This window comes from Salvelinus alpinus, chromosome 3 (assembly GCF_045679555.1).
Source record: "Salvelinus alpinus chromosome 3, SLU_Salpinus.1, whole genome shotgun sequence".
Lineage (NCBI taxonomy): Eukaryota > Metazoa > Chordata > Actinopteri > Salmoniformes > Salmonidae > Salvelinus > Salvelinus alpinus.
In genome coordinates, this window is record NC_092088.1 from 54,400,499 (window position 1) to 54,421,719 (window position 21,221).

Consider the following 21,221-nt stretch of genomic DNA (forward strand, 5'->3'; position numbering starts at 1 on the left):
AGCCTCCCCCACAGAGAGCCATCTTTAGACCATCTCTCAGACTGTAAATTACAGCTCCGGACCCTGCCTGTCACCACCAGCTTGGCCCAAACTGATTTAATTACACACGATGGGAAGTCCTCTATCGCCCAGCTGAATATAAAGTAGGAAGGAGTTCGTGGTGGGATCATGCAAAACAGGCTGTTTTGGTCAATTGTTTTGGAATTTCCCAAGTAGTGTTGTTTTTCAACTGAGCTTTCTCTCAACACTTTACACTTGTGACAGTTGGCCTATATGGATGGATAGGGCCACATGGAAATGTTTCAAACAGAGTAAATATGTGAAGCATATGCATAACCATGGTAGCAATTGAAAGGAGAACACTTTGGAGATTATGGGGAAATGATTAGACCAAATGTGAGGATACAACAGTTCACCTGACACGAGACTGATTCCAAACATTACACTGGATTTTTTTTGTGCATTTTACATTTACTGTGCTTTTCATAGGCATTTCTCAATAACAAAATCAGAAAATACTCTGGATACATTTAGTAACAAAATAAAAAATATTAGTGGAAATTGTGTGGTAGGTGCAACATAAGACAAACAAATGTCAAGGGTTTGAGTGAGAGGTCTAACTGGTATCTCCAAGAGGCCACAAACCTCTCCAAAGTGTGCACAATTTGTTTGCAGCACAGCACTGCATCCCCACCATCACACAATTACTGTTGTTTTTTATGCAATCCAAAAACATTCCATTATAAATTGCAGTCTGTGGGCTTCATTTGAAAGCTTATTCTATTGCCAACATGACTAGCTAAGTTATACAATACAATCTTACAGTGTTAGGCTTTCAGAAGCACTTTAGGGAAACGGTTGGTAATTTTGATGCGCATATTATGGAGTACATTCAGGTGCATGTTCCACAGCTAATTTTCACAATACAACAAACATAAGCTCATTCTGTTCAGAACAACCCAGGGTATGACTCCATGTCATCCATGCAGCTGTACATCAAACATAGTGATCACAAATTATGATACTGTAAATGACGTGAGCTTTATCATTTGGAAATATGAAGCGCAGATTTGGACTCAAGGGTGTGTGGTTTGCTTGTATGACATCAAAGCGGTATTTATTATAATCCTCAATTTCTCATCTTTCAGAAAACATAGTCCTCTTTCTCAGACAAAAAAATAACATTGCTATGGGGGCATCTTCTTGTGCTTCGTGCTCACGCTTAGAGCGTCAGTCAGTTGAATCCCATACAGCGCTGTAAAGTGGAGACCCTGAGCTCTGACAACATGTGTATAGCATGTTAATGACTGTACAGCCACTGCGTTCCAATTTAGGTGCTTATCTTATTTTCAACCCCTATTCTGTTTGTGGGGATACTTTTAAATGTCATGTAATTTAAATGTCTGGTCAGGAAAAACTCTGCCCCTGCCTGTGCCATTAAACCCCTACAACTCATCCAGAACGCCGCAGCCAGTCTGGTGTTCAACTTTCCCAAGTTCTCTCACGTCACCCCGCTCCTCCGCTCTCTCCACTGGCTTCCAGTTGAAGCTCGCATCCGCTACAAGACCATGGTGCTTGCCTACGGAGCTGTGAGGGGAACGGCACCTCCGTACCTTCAGGCTCTGATCAGGCCCTACACCCAAACAAGGGCACTGCGTTCATCCACCTCTGGCCTGCTCGCCTCCCTACCTCTGAGGAAGTACAGTTCCCGCTCAGCCCAGTCAAAACTGTTCGCTGCTCTGGCACCCCAATGGTGGAACAAACTCCCTCACGACGCCAGGTCAGCGGAGTCAATCACCACCTTCCGGAGACACCTGAAACCCCACCTCTTTAAGGAATACCTAGGATAGGATAAAGTAATCCTTCTAACCCCCCCCCCTTAAAAGAGTTAGATGCACTATTGTAAAGTGGTTGTTCCACTGGATATCATAAGGTGAATGCACCAATTTGTAAGTCGCTCTGGATAAGAGCGTCTGCTAAATGACTTAAATGTAAATGTAAATGTGATAGTTCTATAACAAGGGTCTGTTTCATAGGATGTGATGATGTGTGTTCCACAGGGCTGCCTGCCCCTGGTACTGATGTTTGACATTAAAGAGGACATTGAGGTGGAGCCCCAGTGTATCACAGCTCTGATGGAGCAGCTGGATGTCTTCATCAGCATCAAGCCCAAACCAAAGCAGCCCAGCAAGGTACCACACTAAACATGAACATCTAGTTAGCGCTGACCCCAATTAGGTTTTTCTTAATTCATTTTTAATATTTTTTACATTGTTGAATAATCAGAACTATGAAATAACACATATGGAATCATGTAGTAACCAAAAAGGTATTTAACAAATCAAAATATATTTGAGATTGTTCAAAGTAGCTCCCTTTGCCTTGATGACAGCTTTGCACACTCTTGGCATTCTCTCAACCAGCTTCATGTGGTAGTCACCTGAAATGCATTTCAGCTTCTCCTGGAAGGCTTTTCCAACAGTCTTGAAGGAGTTCCCACATATGCTGAGCACTTGTTGGCTGCTTTTCCTTCACTCTCCGGTCCAACTCATCCCAAACCATCTCAATTGGGTTGAGGTCAGGTGAATGTGGAGGCCAGGTCATCTGATGGTCAAATAGCCCTTACACAGCCTGGATGTGTGTTGGGTCATTGTCCTGTTGAAAAACAAATGATAGTCCCACTATGCGCAAACCAGATGGGATGGCGTATCTGCAGAATGCTGTGGTTTGATTTGATTTTGATTTTGTGGTAGCCGTACTAGTTAAGTGTGCCTTCAATTCTAAATAAATCACAGACAGTGTCACCAGCAAAGCACCTCCACACCATAACACCTCCTCCATGCTTCACGGTTGGAAATACACATGTGGAGATCATCCATTCACCTACTCTGCATCTCACAAAGACATGGCGGTTGGAACCAAAAATCTAAAATTTGGACTGATAAGACCAAAGGACAGATTTCCACCAATTTCCACTGCAATTTCTAAGGCTGGTAACTCCTCTGCAGCAGAGGTAACTCTGAGTCTTCCTTTCCTGTTGCGGTCCTCATGAGAGCCAGTTTCATCATAGCTCTTGATGGTTTTTGCGACTGCACTTGAAGAATCTTTCAAAGTTCTTGACATTTTCCAGATTGACTGACCTTCATGTCTTAAAGTAATGATGGACTGGCATTTCTCTTTGCTTCTTTGAGCTGTTCTTGCCATAATATGGACTTGGTCTTTTACAAATAAGGCTTCTGTATACCCCCCCTACCAACAGTGAAGAGGTGACTCCAGGGTGCTGGCCTTCTAGGCAGAGTTGCAAAGAAAATCCATATCTCAGATTGGCCAATTAAAAGAAGAGATTAAGATGTGCAAAATAACACAGACATTGGACAGAGGAACTCTGTCTAGAAGGCCAGCATCCCGAAGTCGCCTCTTCACTGTTGACGTTGAGACTGGTGTTTTGCGGGTACTATTTTAATGAAGCTGCCAGTTGATGACTAGTGAGGCATCTGTTTCTCGAACTAGACACTCTAATGTACTTGTCCCCTTGCTCAGTTGTGCACCGGGGCCTCCCACTCCTCTTTCTATTCTGGTTAGAGCCAGTTTGCTCTGTTCTGTGAAGGGAGTAGTACACAGCATTGTACGAGATGGCAATAAAAGTTACTTTTTAGGTTTGTATCATTTTCATTTAAATTTAAATAGAATTTTGATTAAGCACATAACAATGAATTTGAGATACGAAGACGTTATTATACATTTAAATGAAACCGTTACACAAAAATGTGCATATTTAAACCATAACTGGCACGCAGATTGGTAGAAATTGTAAGATAAATTGGCATATGCAACATGCGGCAATTTCAACGATTTTACAGGTTACAGTTCACATTTACAGTTCATATAAGGAAATCAGTCAATTGAAATGAATGAATTAGGCACTAATCTATGGATTTCACATGACTGGGCAGGGGCGCAGACATGGGTGGGCTTGGGAGGGTATAGGCCCACCCACTTGGGCGCCAGGCCCACCCACTGTGGGGAGCCAGTCCCAGCCAATCAGAATTAGTTTTTCCCCACAACAGGGCTTTACTACAGACAGAAATACTCCTCAGTTTCATTGGCTGTCCTGGTGGCTGGTCCCAGGCGATCCATCAGGTTAAGAAGCTGTATGTGGAGGTCCTGGGCTGGCGTGGGTGCACATGGTCTGCCGTTGTGAGGCCAGTTGGACGTACTGTCAAATTCTCTCAAACGACTTTGGAGGTGGCTTATGGTAGACATAGTGGTCAAATCCAGAGCTACTTTACTAGAGTAATGGTACAGCTAGGGCCCAAGGTGTTTTCTGATCAGGTCAAACGGGCAGGAAAATCTCCTGGCCTTAACTGTAAAGCACTGCACATCATAAGCCAAATCCAAACAATATATTAGCCACATCAAACCTACTTGGCCCCAACCTAAACATTTTAGCCAGGTGCCCTTCCCTCCTTGTGCCCCGGCATGATGCCTAATCCCAGACAGGCCCGTGGGGAACAGTGGTGTGGTGCCAATGTAAACTCAGCCCTACCCAGACCTATACATTAACGAGATCACAGCACTAATCCAAATGGCCTTCCAAACACCGCTCTGCGTCTGGCTATTCGGCTACTCCATTAAGAAGGGTGTGGAGAAAGAAAGAGGGTGACTGGACTCAATTTGGCAGGGCCCTCTTTGGAAAATGCAGGTCCAAAGATGACATTTACGTGCATGTTAATTTTTTATTCATCGCTATGTTCTAAGCACTCTATATGGTAATGTTGAAACTGGAGAAAGTTGAATATGCTCCCCAAACTCACATACGCTTTCTCACACTTAAATTGAAATAAAACCACTGTATCAAGATTATGTTTTGAAAATGTACTAATCCCTTTTGATTTCACTGTTAATTGCATTAAAGAAAGACGAATTATGCTACAGAAGTTGAAGAACCAGTATTGTCTCCTATTCTCCTCGCTCATGTTGCTGAAGTACAGTTCATACTGATGACAACCTGCCATGTTGTTGTTTTCTCTGTTCCGCTTGTCTGTCTCTCCATCTCTCTCTTTCTCCCACTCTCCCTTCCTCAGTCTGTGATAGTAAAGAGTGTGGAGCGGAATGCAGTGAACATGTACGAGGCCCGGAAGTTTCTGTTGGGTCTGGAGAGCAACGGGGTGTCATCAGCCATGTCCCCCTCCACCAACGGCCCCACCCTCATCTGTCCTGTCGGCCTGGACATCCTGGCCTCAGCTGGCCTGGGGCTGAGCAGTCTGGGTAATGGAGTTCTCTTTGCATCCACCTCTTACACCATTATGAGAATGCTCAAAGGAAATCTATTGTCTTTCTACAAATGTCATCCCTAGGCCTTTTCCCACACGTTTATAGACCAGTGATTGGAGAAAGAGGCTTGTGTCTTACTGTATGTAATCCAACTGTATTGTTATCTTGCGAAAATAAATAATAAGAAATACAATTGAAAATAACATGAGACAAACTCCTTTACAACGGAATAAATCATGAGTTATGTATCATGGGATAAACTGTTAGGAGGTTTATGTCTGGAAACTGACCACATTGACAGTCCCTTCCTGGGGTGTACAGTATGAACCCAAAGGCCCATGGGTAAGATATGGGCCTCCACATCTCAGCCTATAGTTAATTACTACATCCCTCTCCATCAGATTACAGCCCAGCCTGCCAAGGAAATCTGAGCCTTATTTCTGGAGTTAAATGATCTGTTTGTAAAACCCACAAACCTGTTTCAGTCTTCTTTGATACATTTGGTTGAAACATAGAGTAGCAGTTTAACATGGAGTTATTGACTTGAGTTATATTTGTCAAAGACCAGTTCTCTCAAATGTCTCTCTCTTTATTTTCTGACCACTGATATGAAAGGACTTGATGAGTGATGTGGTAGTATGCAATAATATCTATCACTGGTGTGGGAAGAAAATATTTTTAGAGTGATACTGTATTGAGGTACAGCCTTGTCTGTGTTTTTCTCTCCTCCAGGCTTCCTAGGTGCATCAGTGCCCCATTCTCTCAGTAGCTCCCCAGCTCCAAACTCTGTTCTCAACAGTCTGAACTCTTCCATGAGCCCTATGCAGAACCCCATCCCCAGCACCCCGTCTCCCTCCTCCTCACTGTGGCCTAGCTCTCTCACCAGCACCCAAGGTGAGTACAGACGGCTAGTGCACAATCTCTCTCTGTCTCACACCTTCAGGTTTCGCACCTTGTTCACAAATAGCTATAAGGGATTGATACCCAGCCTCTGGAATGCCCTCCCGGACTACCTGAAGGCACCACAGACTCTGGGCTCTTTAAAACGTCCCTAAATACCTTTCTCTTTAGGAAGGCTTTCTGTTAATAGCTTTGTCCTTTGTAGCATCAGCTGTGCTTTTTTTGTCAGTTGCCATGTCTAGTTGTGTCCATTTAAAATAGTTATGCACTTTGAGATTGTTCTGTATAATGTAATAAATGATTATATGATGAAAATGTTATGATAAAGGTGTAGTATTTTCTCCCTCGTGTATCCAGGCTTCTCGTCTCAGTTGATGATGCACCCTGTAGCCCAGGCCACTCTGAGCAGTATCCTGCTCTCTGGGGTCCAGGGGTACACCCAGAACACCCCCTCCCCTCCCCCCGGGCTTACCCCAATCGACAAGCAGACCAACGGGGTCCCTGACTGCTCCAAAGGCCCCTGTACCATCAATGGACATGTCAAGGTGAATGACTTTCATAGACATATACTCACTAGCTGTTACATTGAATATATACCTTGCCTATAGTGAGTATAATGTATAGAGCTACATTTGTGTTTGTATGCAGCATCCTGGCTCAGTCTATGGTAGGATGTCCAGTGCGTCACTGGCAGACACGGTTCTGAACCCCAACCAGTGTGACTCGGTCCAGGAGGCCAGCGGACACAACCCGTCAGAACCCCGCTCCAGCAAGTCCAACCAAGACGAAGGTACCACACACACACACACCGCACCTACAGACAACATGGACATGTATAGCTCTTGTAAATATACTATAAAGAGGTTTATAGAACCCACAAGGAAACCTAGGTATTTGGCCTTGTAAACTGCTAAATTAATTTATACCACAATATATTTGTTTTATGCGGTCTAGTCCCCATTATTAAACCACTTTTATTAGGTTGCAATAGGGTGACATTTAATGACTGGTATTCCAGTGGTTGAGGTCCCGAGTTTCCTGCATCTCTAACATGTGTGGTTTGAGTGTAGCCTTGCTCTCACACTCCTCACGTTCCCATGTTGTTGGAGCTGGAGCTCCGTGGACTCCTCAGCCCCAGCTTGGCTGGTGACAGTAGTAACTGTTTCCTCTCCCTGACCACCTCCTGTGTTCTCCAACCTGTCCCAACTGGCTCTGGCTCTGCTCCCCGTTACCATCGAGCCCAGGGTGAATCAACTAAACATAATAGCTTGGAGATGTTAATTAAGATGACTGACATCTTATTATTTTACGCTGTCAAGGCCTAGATACACACACAGATCATGTTATGCAGGCTGGGTTACTGCCTGGAAGAGGGGGAGAAGAAGAAAGAAGCCCCTTCATTATTGACCGCTTTTGTTTTTTAATAACACAGGTGCCTACTGTGATGTTTAGCAGCTACATTTAGTCATGCTCATGCCATCATGCAGAGTGACTTACAGGTGCAAAGAACGTACTGTAATATATGCATGACAGGCAATGGAAAGCTAAGCAATAATGCACTCTAAAGAAGAGGTTGCTATGGAAGTACAAAAACTTGGTTGTCAAACACAGGGATTCTATAAGAATCTAGCAATTCTTTGTATCTTATTTGTCACATGTAAAGGATATAATAGTACATACAGCCCAGATATATAGCCTACTGATCGACATTATTAAATCATGAAGGAAGAAATATAATATCCCACGTTACCGTTTCTTCACAAATGCTCGTTTACGTTCTCTCCACAGGCTCTGACACCTTTGTGGAAGTGGGCATGCCCAGAAGCCCATCTCACTCAGCAAATGGAAACGAGCTGAAACAGATGCTGGCTTCCTGTAAGACGTCAGGGAAACGGCAGGCGGTGGAGCTCCTCCAGGGGACCAAGAACTCCCATCTCCAGTATGTCTGTCCAGAGCTACAGTAAGACACTACCTACATCTAAGTGATGTCCTCACTCTTCCATTCCCATGCCTAAAGGATATGAACATAGGACTAGAACTCATTCTAGTTCAGTGGGTATGACTCCCATACATTCATAGAATAGAAAATAATAGCACTTTGTGACAACTGCTGATGTAGAAAGGACTTACGTTTTCCAGGAGGAACATCAGTGGGGAAAAGGGCTTGAGGAGGGTGCTATTTGGAGACAAAGCAGGGGACTGCACTGTTGTACTGCTCTCTGTCATGCTTTGTCTTAATATGCCATACCCTGTTGAGCTGTGCTGTATGTCTTTTCTGTGCTATAGGCTACTCTATTGTGATGGGGTTTGTACCTTGTCTTTTTAATATAGTTGTTCCTCTCTTTTGTGCCCCTCCCACAGCTCAGACTGCCTACTGTCAGACCCAGAGTCGAGTGCTTCAGACAGCCCAGTGACAGATAAGAGGGCACCGGGCAGTGAGCGGGCAGCGGAGAGGGCAGCACAGCAGAATGAGAGGGACAGGATCCGCTTGGCACCACATTCTTCCTTTGCTAACATGCAGGGCCAACTAGAGGTATTCCAACTCCACTTCTCTCTCTCACATACACGCACTCACGTATCAATAAATGACTAATGGGAATTTGACAAGTATTTAAACTGACATTGACCTTCCTCTCCATTTCTTTTTCAGGCGCTTGAATATGAACAGAAAAAGCTGTTAGCAACCAAGGGTAAGTGTCAATCTTTCAGGCGATTCCTGTCTAGTCTCAAGGGATACTGTGTTCCTTCCGAGTGGCGCAGCGGTCTAAGGCACTGCATCACTAGAGGTGTCACTACAGATCCGGGTTCGATCCCAGGCTGCGCTGCAGCCGGGCGTGACCGGGAGACCCATGAGGGAGCACACAATTGGCCCAGTGTCGTCCGTGTTGGGGGAGGGCCGGGCGGGATGTCCTTGTCCCATGGCGCTCTAGCGACTCCTGTGGCGGGGCCGGGCGCAGTGCACGCTGACACAGTCGCCAGGTGTACGGTGTTTCCTTCGACACATTGGTGCGGCTGGCTTCCGGGTTAAGCGAGCATTGTGGCAAGAAGCAGTGCGGCTTGGCAGGGTTGTGTTTCGGAGGACGCACGTCTCTCGACCTTCGCCTCTCCCGAGTCCGTATGGGAGTTGCAGTGATGGGACAAGACTAACTACCAATTGGATATCACGAAATTGGGGAGGAAAATAAAGGAATACTGTGTCCGTTTTTCTGACCTTTCGCACTAATTGGTGACAGAGGTGTTTTTCTGTGTCTGTGTCCAGCCATGTTGAAGAAGCCTGTTGTGACTGAGGTGCGGACCCCCACTAACACGTGGAGTGGTCTGGGTTTCTCCAAGTCTATGCCAGCAGAGACCATCAAGGAGCTGCGCAGGGCCAACCACGTGCCCTACAAACCCACCATGAGTACCACCTACGAGGTAAACTCCGACTATGAGGTAAACACCAATGGACCAGGTTTTTTCTGCTGTTGAAGAGAACGTGTTTATAGTAACATTCCTGATATGGAGCTTATGCAAAGACTAATATGAAGCATCATCATGGATTGCATTAAAAATGAAAGCCAACATGTAAATTTGTAAAGCAAAAAGTAAATTATTGAAAACTAAACTAAATTGGTACTCTGATTCACAGAACTAAACCAAATAATGAGAAGTTAAAACTACAGCCCAGTATGATCTGATGTCCCCTTTCTGTGCCCCCAGGGCTCCCCCCTGTCTCTTTCCCGCTCCGGCAGCAGAGAGGGGGTGGGCAACGGCAGTGACTCTGACAACTGGAGAGACAGGAATGGGGGTGGGAACGGTCTTCCCAGCCACGCAGAATTCCCAGTGTCTGTTTGCAGTCCCAAGAGGAAGCAGAACAAATCCGGTGAGCTACTCAGCAGATACCCATCTGAACTTTGAATGAAAGGCAAGAAGGCTAGATCATCACACTCCCATGTAATTAAAGTAAACTCTTAAAAGTTTTGATGATAAATAATTCAAAACATCTAACCTTGAACAACAGATGCTGTGTAAAGATTGCCTCATTAATTAAAACGTTAGGGGGTGTGGGAGTAGATGGGTTCATTCCTCCAACACACTTGCACTAGAGACCAGATACTTCTGTTCATATCCGACTCCTGTTTTTGCCCTTGTATCCAATTATTTATCAAAGCCTATCACTACCGATAATGCTGTAGAGAAGCACATTTTATCCACAGTATGTTGGCTTACATTGCACACATTAAAAACAATCAAAAAGCATTCTCTTGCTCTAATTGGATACAAATATTTAGTCACAATGTTTTGGCAGCAAGATACATCAGGGTTTATTTTATGTTGCATACATTCTTTTTTACAATGATAACTTTCTATGAAAGTCTTTAATGATGACTGTCTGACTTGTCTTGTGTTCCTGTGACATATTTTGATTGGCAGCTGCAGAGCACTATCTGAGCAGCAGTAACTACATGGACTGTATCTCCTCGATCACCGGGAGCAACGGGTGCAGTCTCCAGTCCTCTCTGAAAGGGTCGGACCTGCCGGAGCTGTTCAGCAAGCTGGGCCTGGGGAAATACACAGACGTGTTCCAACAGCAGGAGGTACTGGTCTATAGCTGCCGTAGCATGGGATAGCCACATTAACATGGGAGCAGACACCTCCATCCATCCCTGCTTGGCTGACTATATCAGAGAGAGGCTAGAATTTACGGATGGATAGACCAGTGCTTAAGCTAAGATTTTCATGCTGATATTAAACTTTTCGAGTGGAAATTGTCAATAAATAAATGGATTTAAACATTTTTCTGGGAGCTTTGAGTTCCATTTTAGCTGCCCATCGCTTGACCTAGACTAAGCTTTTTTTGCAACATATTTTGGAGTGGTCCTCATGGTCCAGTGACTAGACTATTTATATCCAACTACTTTTATTGAAATCAGAGCACACATATTGCAAATGCTTGATAATGGATAGGCTTCAGGGGCCTCATTTATAACCGTTGTAAATTTCACACTAAATTTCTATGTGCGCCATTTCTGAAAAGTCTGCGCACCTACAAAAATATTGAAATATATAAACTTGGTGCACGCCATTCATATGCATGTTTCCCGTTATAAATCAGACCTGTCGTAAAACTGTGAGTGTGAACAATGCTCGCTATTCACCTTTTAAGGTGACAATAACCACGTTTCCATCCAACCATTTCATGCAGATGAATTAACTGACGCATGAAAAACGTCACGACCGAGCCGACAGACAATTTGTTCGTTAGACATGGTGGGATTTTTTTTGTGTCTGTAAAATGTAATTATGCGAGAAATGGCAGAGGAAACTCCTTTATGCGCAAATATTAATAGAATAACCCATGTAAACTTGGAGTCACGTGATATGTTGTGTGGTCCTCCCACTACAACTTGGGAAACCATACAGTTTATTAGGCAACAGATTAAATAAATGATGATGAACTTCACAGGGTGGTGAAAGTGCAAGGGGATGAGCTTGATGATCCTTTCCAATAAATAACGAGGGTCTTATTCTGGTGACATGATGATCGATGCTTGGCTGCTGTTTGACAAATACAAATAATATTGTTTTTATCCATAATAATCTCAAAATGTAGGTTTTTATCTTTAGCAGTAATTTATGTTGTATCTGGTAAAGGACTTTGTCAGTTTCTGAAAGAGAAAACAATGGCAAATTGTTGTGGACCTGTCAACAGAACATTTGAATTCAACAATGTTTTGCATCAACGTTTCCCCCAACCTAAATATGATGGAATGCCAGCGATTTCTTAAAGGGAAAAAAAGATTACACGAATGTCCCAAAATGCAATTACAGTACTAACAGTAGAATAAATAGGCCTACTTCAATGTAAAATATCAACTGTTCACCTTTTAAATTCGACTGCATATTATAATCTGTGCTGCCTATGGGATTGCAAAACTTGAAATACATATAGCCCATCTATTTACTTGGCTACTAGGTCCTATGAAATGAGAGATGCACATTGTAATTTGTTGTATGGCTACTTCAGGAATATGAACCAATCACGAACAGAAAAGTTGAGGAATTAATTCTGCAATGGTTATGAAAATAAAATAAATAAGAAAAAGATTTCTGTTTAGTTATTTTAGATTCTAAAAACAAAACACATAGATTTTTTCTCTTCTCATTAATGGCAAATGGCTGCATTCTTGTTAATGTTTTCCTGTTTTTTTGTGTTTTTTTTCTGAATAAGCTTATCATATCACCCCAGCTTGCAATACAATATTTCAACTACTAACAGATGTGTGTACACATGGTCTAAAGTTTGCAGGGAGGTGAGAACTTTCTCACATCAAGTAAAATTTTTATAAATGACAACTTTTGTGTGTACTGGCGCACAAACATTTTGAGCTATATTCTGTACGTACGCACAGTTTATAAATGAGACCCCAGGTATTTTATGTGGCAAAGGGGGAATTTATTTTGTTATCCCAACAATGGTATTGTGTGCAGTGACATAATAAACATATTGACTGTACACATGCACTCTTTTTCAGATCGATCTCCAGACCTTCCTCACTCTTACAGACCAGGACCTGAAAGAGCTGGGCATCACCACATTTGGTGCACGCAGGAAAATGCTGCTTGCCATCTCTGGTGTGAATGACTACGGTAATGTCCAAACATTGTGTGTTTGTGTGAACCCAGTTCCAATGACATGTGGGAGATCAGGCTGATCCGCTGATAATAGCTCCTGTCAGAAGTCTGTCAGAAGTGTTGAGGGGTGTGTTGGGCGTGCCAGAACCTCTCCTGATGGAGACGGTGTGAAATGGACTTCAATGCTTTTCATTAAATCTCTAATTTCTGGCCCTGCCACATGCCTGAGTATAGCCACGTACTTCCACTGACCCATAGCTGAACATTAATTGCAATCTTCACTGCCATCCATTGGTTTCAGTAGGCCGTGGTGCAAGTCATGTTCCTCTTTTTGGCTGAAAGAGAGGAGCTCGGATCCTCATACGGTTCCAAGGCAATGAATGCCCGACATGTTTGTTGTTCCATGAACGAATCCTTGTTTATAAATGCATGACTACAGGAGTAATACCTTTTGTCTGCCAGGAGTGAACATGATTCAGAAGGGTGGCATTTTGATTGAATATATACTGAGTGTACTGAACATTAGGATCACTTGCTCTTTCCATGACATACAGTGGCTTGCGAAAGTAATCACCCCCCTTGACATTTGTCCTATTTTGCTGCCTTACGACCTGGAATTAAAATAGCTTTTTTGGGGGGTTTGTATCATTTGATTTACACAACATGCCTACCACTTTGAAGATGCAAAATATTTTTTATTGTAAAACAAACAAGAAATAAGACAAAAAAACAGAACTTGAGCGTAGAGCCACCTTTTGCAGCAATTACACTATGTGTGACATTCAGAGGGTGAATGGGCAAAACTAAATATTTAAGTACCTTTGAACAGGGAATGGTAGTAGGTGCCAGGTGCACTGGTTTGTGTCATGAACTGCAACGCTGCTGGGTTTTTCACGCTCAACAGTTTCCTGTGTGTATCAAGAATGGTCCACCACCCAAAGGACATCCAGCCAACTTGACATAACTGTGGGAAGCATTGGAGTCAAAATGATCCCGCATCCTGGTGGAACGCTTTCGACACCTTGTGGAGTCCATGCCCTGCCGAATTGAGAATGTTCCGAGAGTAAAAGGGTCTGCAACTCAATATATCTATTCCTTTAGTTTCTGGGATGTTACATTTATAACATGTTTTGTCCTTCATCTAATCTATTATGTTTTCATGCTTTTGTGGTATTGTTAGTGAAGGGATGATATCTAGAAGGGATCATATCTAAGTCAGTTTGTTGTTATTGGTGCAGTAGGGGGTCACATTGAGGTTGGGAGAGGGAGGTATTCGTGTTCTGTTGTGAGGAGAAGGGCTCTAGGCGTGAGTTAGTTCCACTGATGCGCTCCATTGCAAAGCTCAGATCAGCTCTAATCTCTGTTGAAGGATTCTAAGGGCTTCAAAACAGGAATACACTCCCTTTCCCCCTTCTTTCTTTCCTAAAGGCAACCCCAACTCATTAAGGTCCACTTCCTGTATTTCTGCCAGAGCAATTTTGAAGCTACCAGTCTCAATTATCATATGTCAGGTTTTTGCTGACAGAGGGTGATGATTCAGCCATAAAATGAATAATTAAAAGGATGCTGAACTGTTTTGTTGATGCATTTTGAAAGAATTGTGTCCAATTTAGTTTGGTGATCTGCCCGGCAAACTCATTGGTCACAAAGAGGCGTCTTGTTGATGTGAGCTGTTCTCATTTTTCATTGGCTATTTGAAGCACATTTTCCTGTCATTGTTGATTTTAAGTCTTGACTGCATCGGAAGACCAATTAACTGGAACTTCTCTTCATATGGATTACAGTTTGAATTGACTTGTCGGACTTGTATTTCTTAATGGAAAATCATATGTTATCGAACATTTATATCTTTAAGAATTGCAATTGATATGCAATATGGTGTTCTTTTGTCTTTTCCAGAACTGAACAAGAACCGAAGGAAGCTGTTTGAGGCTCCTATCAGATCCTCCTTCCTGGAAGGGGGAGCCAGCGGTCGTCTGTCTCGTCAGTTCCACGCTGACATGGCTAGTGTCAGCGGTCGGTGGTAGAGCTCCACTCCGCCAGGACCTAACACGACAGAGAACCAGCCTTCAGTCCCTCTCTTTGGGCTTCTGTAGGCCAGTCTCCAGCCTATCTGGGTCTCAGTGGTCCACCCTCCAGCTTATGCTGAACAATGACTATTCAACTCTTTTTTTTTTCTCTCTTTTTTTTAAGGCCATAACAAGAAGCCATAGTTTAACCAGAAGTGCCAAAAATGAGAAGAGCCATCTGTGGTATAGAAAGTCCAGTGTTCACTCCACATAGTGGTTAGATGTTTCTGTGGAGTATCTATGCATGAAGGGTATTTTACTAATTATGAAGGACAGGTACTGCCCAGTAGTTGTCCATTTTTGTTAAAGGGAACAGGCCAAATGATTAGTACAAAATAATTACATTGATACTGCATTCGTAGTATGCTGTGTTATCAATGACATGCACTTTAACAATTTTGCCTGTGAAAGCCTGATTTCTCATATTGGAATACCTATGCATTTTGTATTAACTCAAAGCACAGATGTATTTGTACCAAGCCAAATGTAAGCACTTAGTGAGATGGGGAAATGAAGTCAATGAAGTGACATCAACAACTAAACGCAGAACCTAGTGGATTGACCTTGGACCCCTCAGTGTTTTGATTGATTGACATTCCACGAAGGCCAGTGTTGTATCCACCAGCAGCTGCTGTAGTTGGGCTGCAGTCTGTATGTCATATGTATTTAGAAAAATATTATTTTGTATTCACATTATTTTTTATCTTTCTGGGGTAATAATCAGTTTCATGTATTTTTTTATGTTTTCATTACTTTATACATTCACGAATGAGTTCCTGTGGTTTCTAATTAGTTCATTATTAGTCTCTTTGATAATTACCTTTACCCCATAATCTTTGGTGCCGTCAGGCTGTGTCATGAGACTGCAGCAGAGAAAGAGAGCAGTCTGTCAAAACAGCAGGCCCCTCTCTCTGATTCTGTTTGTTGGCCTCCTGTGGTTTTCTTAGTCATTGTCGTTATGTCTCCTGTAGTCATGTCAATGGTCTTTGTCAGTTAGTCTTTCTGTGTTGAATCCTACTATGTGTTCCTCTATCTATTCAGGAGACATGTCATTATTCCAAGACTGTGTGCTTTTATCTTTCCTTACACTTTAACCGCTTTTAGAGCTGCGGACAGAGAAGCAACCTACTACAGTGTAGAATGCCTCCACACTACTACAGTGTAGAATGCCTCCACACTACTACAGTGTAGAATGCCTCCACACTACTACAGTGTAGAATGCCTCCACACTACTACAGTGTAGAATGCCTCCACACTACTACAGTGTAGAATGCCTCCACACTACTACAGTGTAGAATGCCTCCACACTACTACAGTGTAGAATGCCTTTACTTCTCTCTCTAAGCTGCTCAGCAGGGAATTGTTTCTATTAGAATATAGCTATTTGGACTGACACTACCTCTCACCTAGGAGGGAACTCACACCATAGGTGTAAACTCAACTTTATTTCATATGACAGCCCCTGCCTAGACACATATCTACATTTACCAAGATTGTGTCCTCATAACATGTATTCTAGCTTAAATTAAGAATAGTGGAAATATCCAATTTTCAGTATCAGTTGTGCAATCAGATATCTGGGATTCTTGTAAAGCTATATTTGATGAAGTAACAGGATTAGGTGTGCAGTGGTGCTGCTTATCATCAAAGGACGAAGTCACTCTGATCTCTGTATTATGTTCATGTAAAACAGTATTCTCATACCCTTTTGTTATGCTGTCTGACTCTGGAATGTTTTTGCTGTAACTGTTTAAGATTGAACCCCCATATTAAGCCTGGAAGTTGATAGTCTTTGTGCATTCTATCATATAGACTGTTAGTTTGAAGTACTCATCTTCATTTGCAGAATGTTTGTTGGTAGATGGTACGGTATTTGACGGACAATGCAGTGAACTCTATGTTGAGCCCAAAGTGAAAAACGAAATCTTGAAGCTAAATGACAGTAGGTACAGAATGCTGAAGCAGATATAGAGAGAACATTTCAAAGTAACTTACATGCCAAAACTTTGTTTCCACACAACAGCAACATCACTGACAGCAGAAGTCTTAGCATCGCCCATTCTGTAATCACGCACAGAGAGAAGTCACTTTCTCTTTTTGCATGCTTTTTCTCATGAAGATCTGTTGTATCTTGTGTTTACGCCATACCACTTCTAACTGATTTGAGCCAATGTCACTATCGTATCAATAAGATATCCTGACTTGGTTGTCATTTCTGACCAGTAGTGTGTCATTTTCTTTGAAATCTTAAAAAGACAGGATATTAAAAGGGATTTGCTCTACCAAAAATATGGGTTGTGTTCAACCCTTTATCATGGTACTATATTGAAGCTGTTCAGCATTGATTATGTCAGTTCAGTTATGTTGAGCCATGGTAGCTACCCTGCAAACCAGACAATGTTTTTTTTTTCTTCTGTAAAGTTAAGCCTGCGGTCATTTGTGTGCTTGGAGGGTAATAGAGATGTTGTCTGTCAAGTGAATGTTGTTAGTGAGGATTATTGATGCTTTTTTATCTGGTTTAATGAGTAATTTGCAATCAAAGTTTACCACCAGCCTCCTGTCCCTACACTTATTATGTCTTAAATGTGTGTGTTTAGTTCTTGTTATTCCCAAAGGGATACATTTGAAGGGTCTACTTTATACTGAGTTAGATGAAATGGTACAACATTTATAATGAATGTAAACCACTAAGGAATTTATGTATGTTTTGCATCTCTTTTGTATCCTGTGCAGCCATGCTTGTTAGCAATTTATCTCCAGTTTTGTGTGAGAGAAAGGTACTGTTCCAAAAAAGGTTCTACAGAAGAATTGAGGAACTTTGCCTATAGCTCTTGTTGATACGATTGTTGAGAAGGACATTGTTTTAGCTATGTTGTTATATCTGTAAATATAGTACAGATGTGTTTTGGAGGAGTTATCAAATGAGCAAAAAAGTTTGTTCAAAACATTGAAGTGTTATTACAAAGGTAATAAATGTATGCAGTAAGATGTTTCCTTTTTGTTTTTGTTCATAGCACATACATTTGACTATTACAGTGAGGAAGAATATTCAGTGGAAAAGTGTGAAGAGTGAAATTGATAGAACACTCTGGTAACCAGAGCTGAGGAAAGCCTCGGTGTGAGACCCAAACGCTCCGATAATCAGTTCTTGATGTCCGATTGGTGCCAGAGCTTTCCACTAATCCCCAGAGGCAGGATCTACTTGATCTAATCACAGAGAATTGATCCACTCCATAGAGGAACCACACTAACCCATACCATCCACGCCATAGAGGAATCACACTAACCCATACCATCCACTCCTGAGAGGAACCACACTAACCCATACCACCCACTCCATAGAGGAATCACACTAACCCATACCATCCACTCCATAGAGGAATCACACTAACCCATACCATCCACTCCATAGAGGAACCACACTAACCCATACCATCCACTCCTGAGAGGAACCACACTAACCCATACCATCCACTCCATAGAGGAACCACACTAACCCATACCATCCACTCCTGAGAGGAACCACACTAACCCATACCATCCACTCCTGAGAGGAACCACACTAACCCATACCATCCACTCCATAGAGGAACCACACTAACCCATACCATCCACTCCTGAGAGGAACCACACTAACCCATACCATCCACTCCTCAGAGGAACCACACTAACCCATACCATCCACTCCTGAGAGGAACCACACTAACCCATACCATCCACTCCTGAGAGGAACCACACTAACCCATACCATCCACTCCATAGAGGAACCACACTAACCCATACCATCCACTCCATAGAGGAACCACACTAACCCATACCATCCACTCCATAGAGGAATCACACTAACCCATACCATCCACTCCATAGAGGAATCACACTAACCCATACCATCCACTCCATAGAGGAACCACACTAACCCATACCATCCACTCCATAGAGGAACCACACTAACCCATACCATCCACTCCTGAGAGGAACTACACTAACCCATACCATCCACTCAATAGAGGAACCACACTAACCCATACCATCCACTCCTGAGAGGAACCACACTAACCCATACCATCCACTCCATAGAGGAACCACACTAACCCATACCATCCACTCCATAGAGGAACCACACTAACCCATACCATCCACTCCATAGAGGAATCACACTAACCCATACCATCCACTCCTGAGAGGAACCACACTAACCCATACCATCCACTCCATAGAGGAACCACACTAACCCATACCATCCACTCCTGAGAGGAACCACACTAACCCATACCATCCACTCCATAGAGGAACCACACTAACCCATACCATCCACTCCTGAGAGGAACCACACTAACCCATACCATCCACTCCATAGAGGAACCACACTAACCCATACCACCCATCCTGCGTGCATTGACACCGTACTGAACAAGGATGCTGTACTGTTATCTTTCCACTGTATCTGCCCCTCCTCTCTATTTCCCTCTCTTCCCTCAGATGACCTGTAGAGAGGAGGGAGGGAGAGCGGCACCAGCTGGCAGATGTAATCCAGTCCTGTGTAATAGTGACACAAGGGTCAGCGGTGCACTGAGGGTAGCAACGTGTTCTGCTGAATGCATCATCCTTCCACTCAGGTCACAGCTATACCCTTTCCCTTTTTGACTTTGACAATCTATTGTATTTCTCTCTCTCGCTCCAACTGATGTGGGATGAGCTCTCTGGCGTAAAAATGGCGTCCATAGCATTACCCAGGTGGGTGCTACACATTGGTGGTGGATGTGGGGAGTTTCTGCTGCATGCGATGTAAACCCCTATCAGCACCTGGTGGAAAAAACACTATGTAAATCCAATCCATGACTGACTGAATGTTTGTGTTTATCTCCTCCAGGGGGTACTACAGTAACAAAAACACTCCACTTGGCTTACCAATATATTGAGCTAAATTACAAAAAAGCATTTGTAATAATTCAGCCTTAGTGGTTAATATCAGAACATGCTCCTTTAGTTATTTATTAGGCTTTTGCAGAAAATAGCTTTTAAGAGGAAATAATAGTTCATCTTTTTACTGGTGTCAAAATGTCAAATTCTTGTATGTAGGACTATCTTTCATGTAGGCCTATTTATGGTATATCTTATTTAACTTACAGAATGATTTAATTATGCTCATTTTATATGAGGTTGTAAAATTTGAGGCCCATTGCAGCCCTCTTTCCCACAGCAGATGTATGGTCTCTGATGTAGAAATCTTTCATCCATTGCAAATGGATCTTCTCCTTTCACGCTAGAAACAGGTGACTTCATTTAACTGTTTTCTAAAGCATAGTGTGTAGACTATAATTCCCCTCATTATCTCACAGAGCATCGTTATCTGAATAGGAGCCATGCTGGGGAGAGAAAGCTGAATGTGTTTATGTTACACAACATAACACTGCATTTATGTGAATCTATAGTTCATGTCCAATGGATGTGGTGGGAAGAAGAAATACCTCCTGGAATTGTTACTCAGTTTGAATTAAGTTATTGAAATAACAATAGAGACATGTTTCATCTGTCCTGTAAACAGTGCTGCCCTTTTGACATCAACGAAGACGGTGTGATGATATCTAAAAATAAGAGTTAAAAACATGGCATTCAAAAATATTTTCTCCTCCCCTGCAAATGTCACTGAGGATAGTTCCAGACAGGGAAGGCTTTCCAGACAGTGTCATCACCTGACCTCTTGTCACCTTAGTAGCTTCACTGTTTTAATGTATGACTTTTGTAGAAATATTCTGTACTTTCTATTCAACTTCTTGACTTGCCTAGTTAACTAAAGGTTAAATAATAAATAAAATAAAAACAATGCATTGATTGAAATTCAAATGGAATTGACTTCGACCCTGGTCTCTACAGTATATTGCTTTTGAGAGGTTTTATTTTTAGAAGACTTATGCCTGTTCTTTTGGGCAGCTGCCACATGAATGAAATGTACAGTTGAAGTCGAAAGTTCACATACACCTTAGCCTAATACATTTAAACTCAGTTTTTCACAATTCCTGACATTTTTTTTTAAAATAAATTTTATCCCCTTTTCTCCCCAATTTTTCGTGGTATCCAATCGCTAGTAATTACTATCTTGTCTCATCGCTACAACTCCCGTACGGGCTCGGGAGAGACGAAGGTCGAAAGCCACGCGTCCTCCGAAGCACAACCCAACCAAGCCGCACTGCTTCTTAACACAGCGCGCTGGAAGCCAGCCGCACCAATGTGTCGGAGGAAACACTGTGCACCTGGCCCCCTTGGTTAGCGCGCACTGCGCCCGGCCCGCCACAGGAGTCGCTGGAGCGCGATGAGACAAGGATATCCCTACCGGCCTAACCCGGACGACGCTAAGCCAATTGT

At 42.8% G+C, this 21,221-nt stretch overlaps 1 protein-coding gene across 8 annotated transcripts in view; it reads left to right on the plus strand.

The window, feature by feature from the left end:
• LOC139570965 (protein bicaudal C homolog 1-B-like) overlaps positions 1-17,844 on the plus strand; it is a 78,430-nt gene extending 60,586 nt beyond the window's left edge. For 3 of the 8 annotated variants that reach the window (XM_071393343.1, XM_071393342.1, XM_071393344.1), the window contains 13 exons: positions 2,061-2,192; positions 5,085-5,268; positions 6,007-6,168; positions 6,532-6,719; positions 6,823-6,964; positions 7,963-8,134; positions 8,536-8,707; positions 8,825-8,864; positions 9,434-9,606; positions 9,874-10,036; positions 10,588-10,751; positions 12,690-12,804; positions 14,689-17,844. In XM_071393343.1, coding sequence (XP_071249444.1) covers positions 2,061-2,192; positions 5,085-5,268; positions 6,007-6,168; positions 6,532-6,719; positions 6,823-6,964; positions 7,963-8,134; positions 8,536-8,707; positions 8,825-8,864; positions 9,434-9,606; positions 9,874-10,036; positions 10,588-10,751; positions 12,690-12,804; positions 14,689-14,816 — 1,935 coding nt within the window. In that variant the 3' untranslated portion in view covers positions 14,817-17,844. The remainder of the gene's footprint in view (positions 1-2,060; positions 2,193-5,084; positions 5,269-6,006; positions 6,169-6,531; positions 6,720-6,822; positions 6,965-7,962; positions 8,135-8,535; positions 8,708-8,824; positions 8,865-9,433; positions 9,607-9,873; positions 10,037-10,587; positions 10,752-12,689; positions 12,805-14,688) is intronic. The other 5 variants (XM_071393346.1, XM_071393349.1, XM_071393347.1 and 2 more) reach the window with 3 other exon arrangements.
• Positions 17,845-21,221: the final 3,377 nt, after the last annotated feature.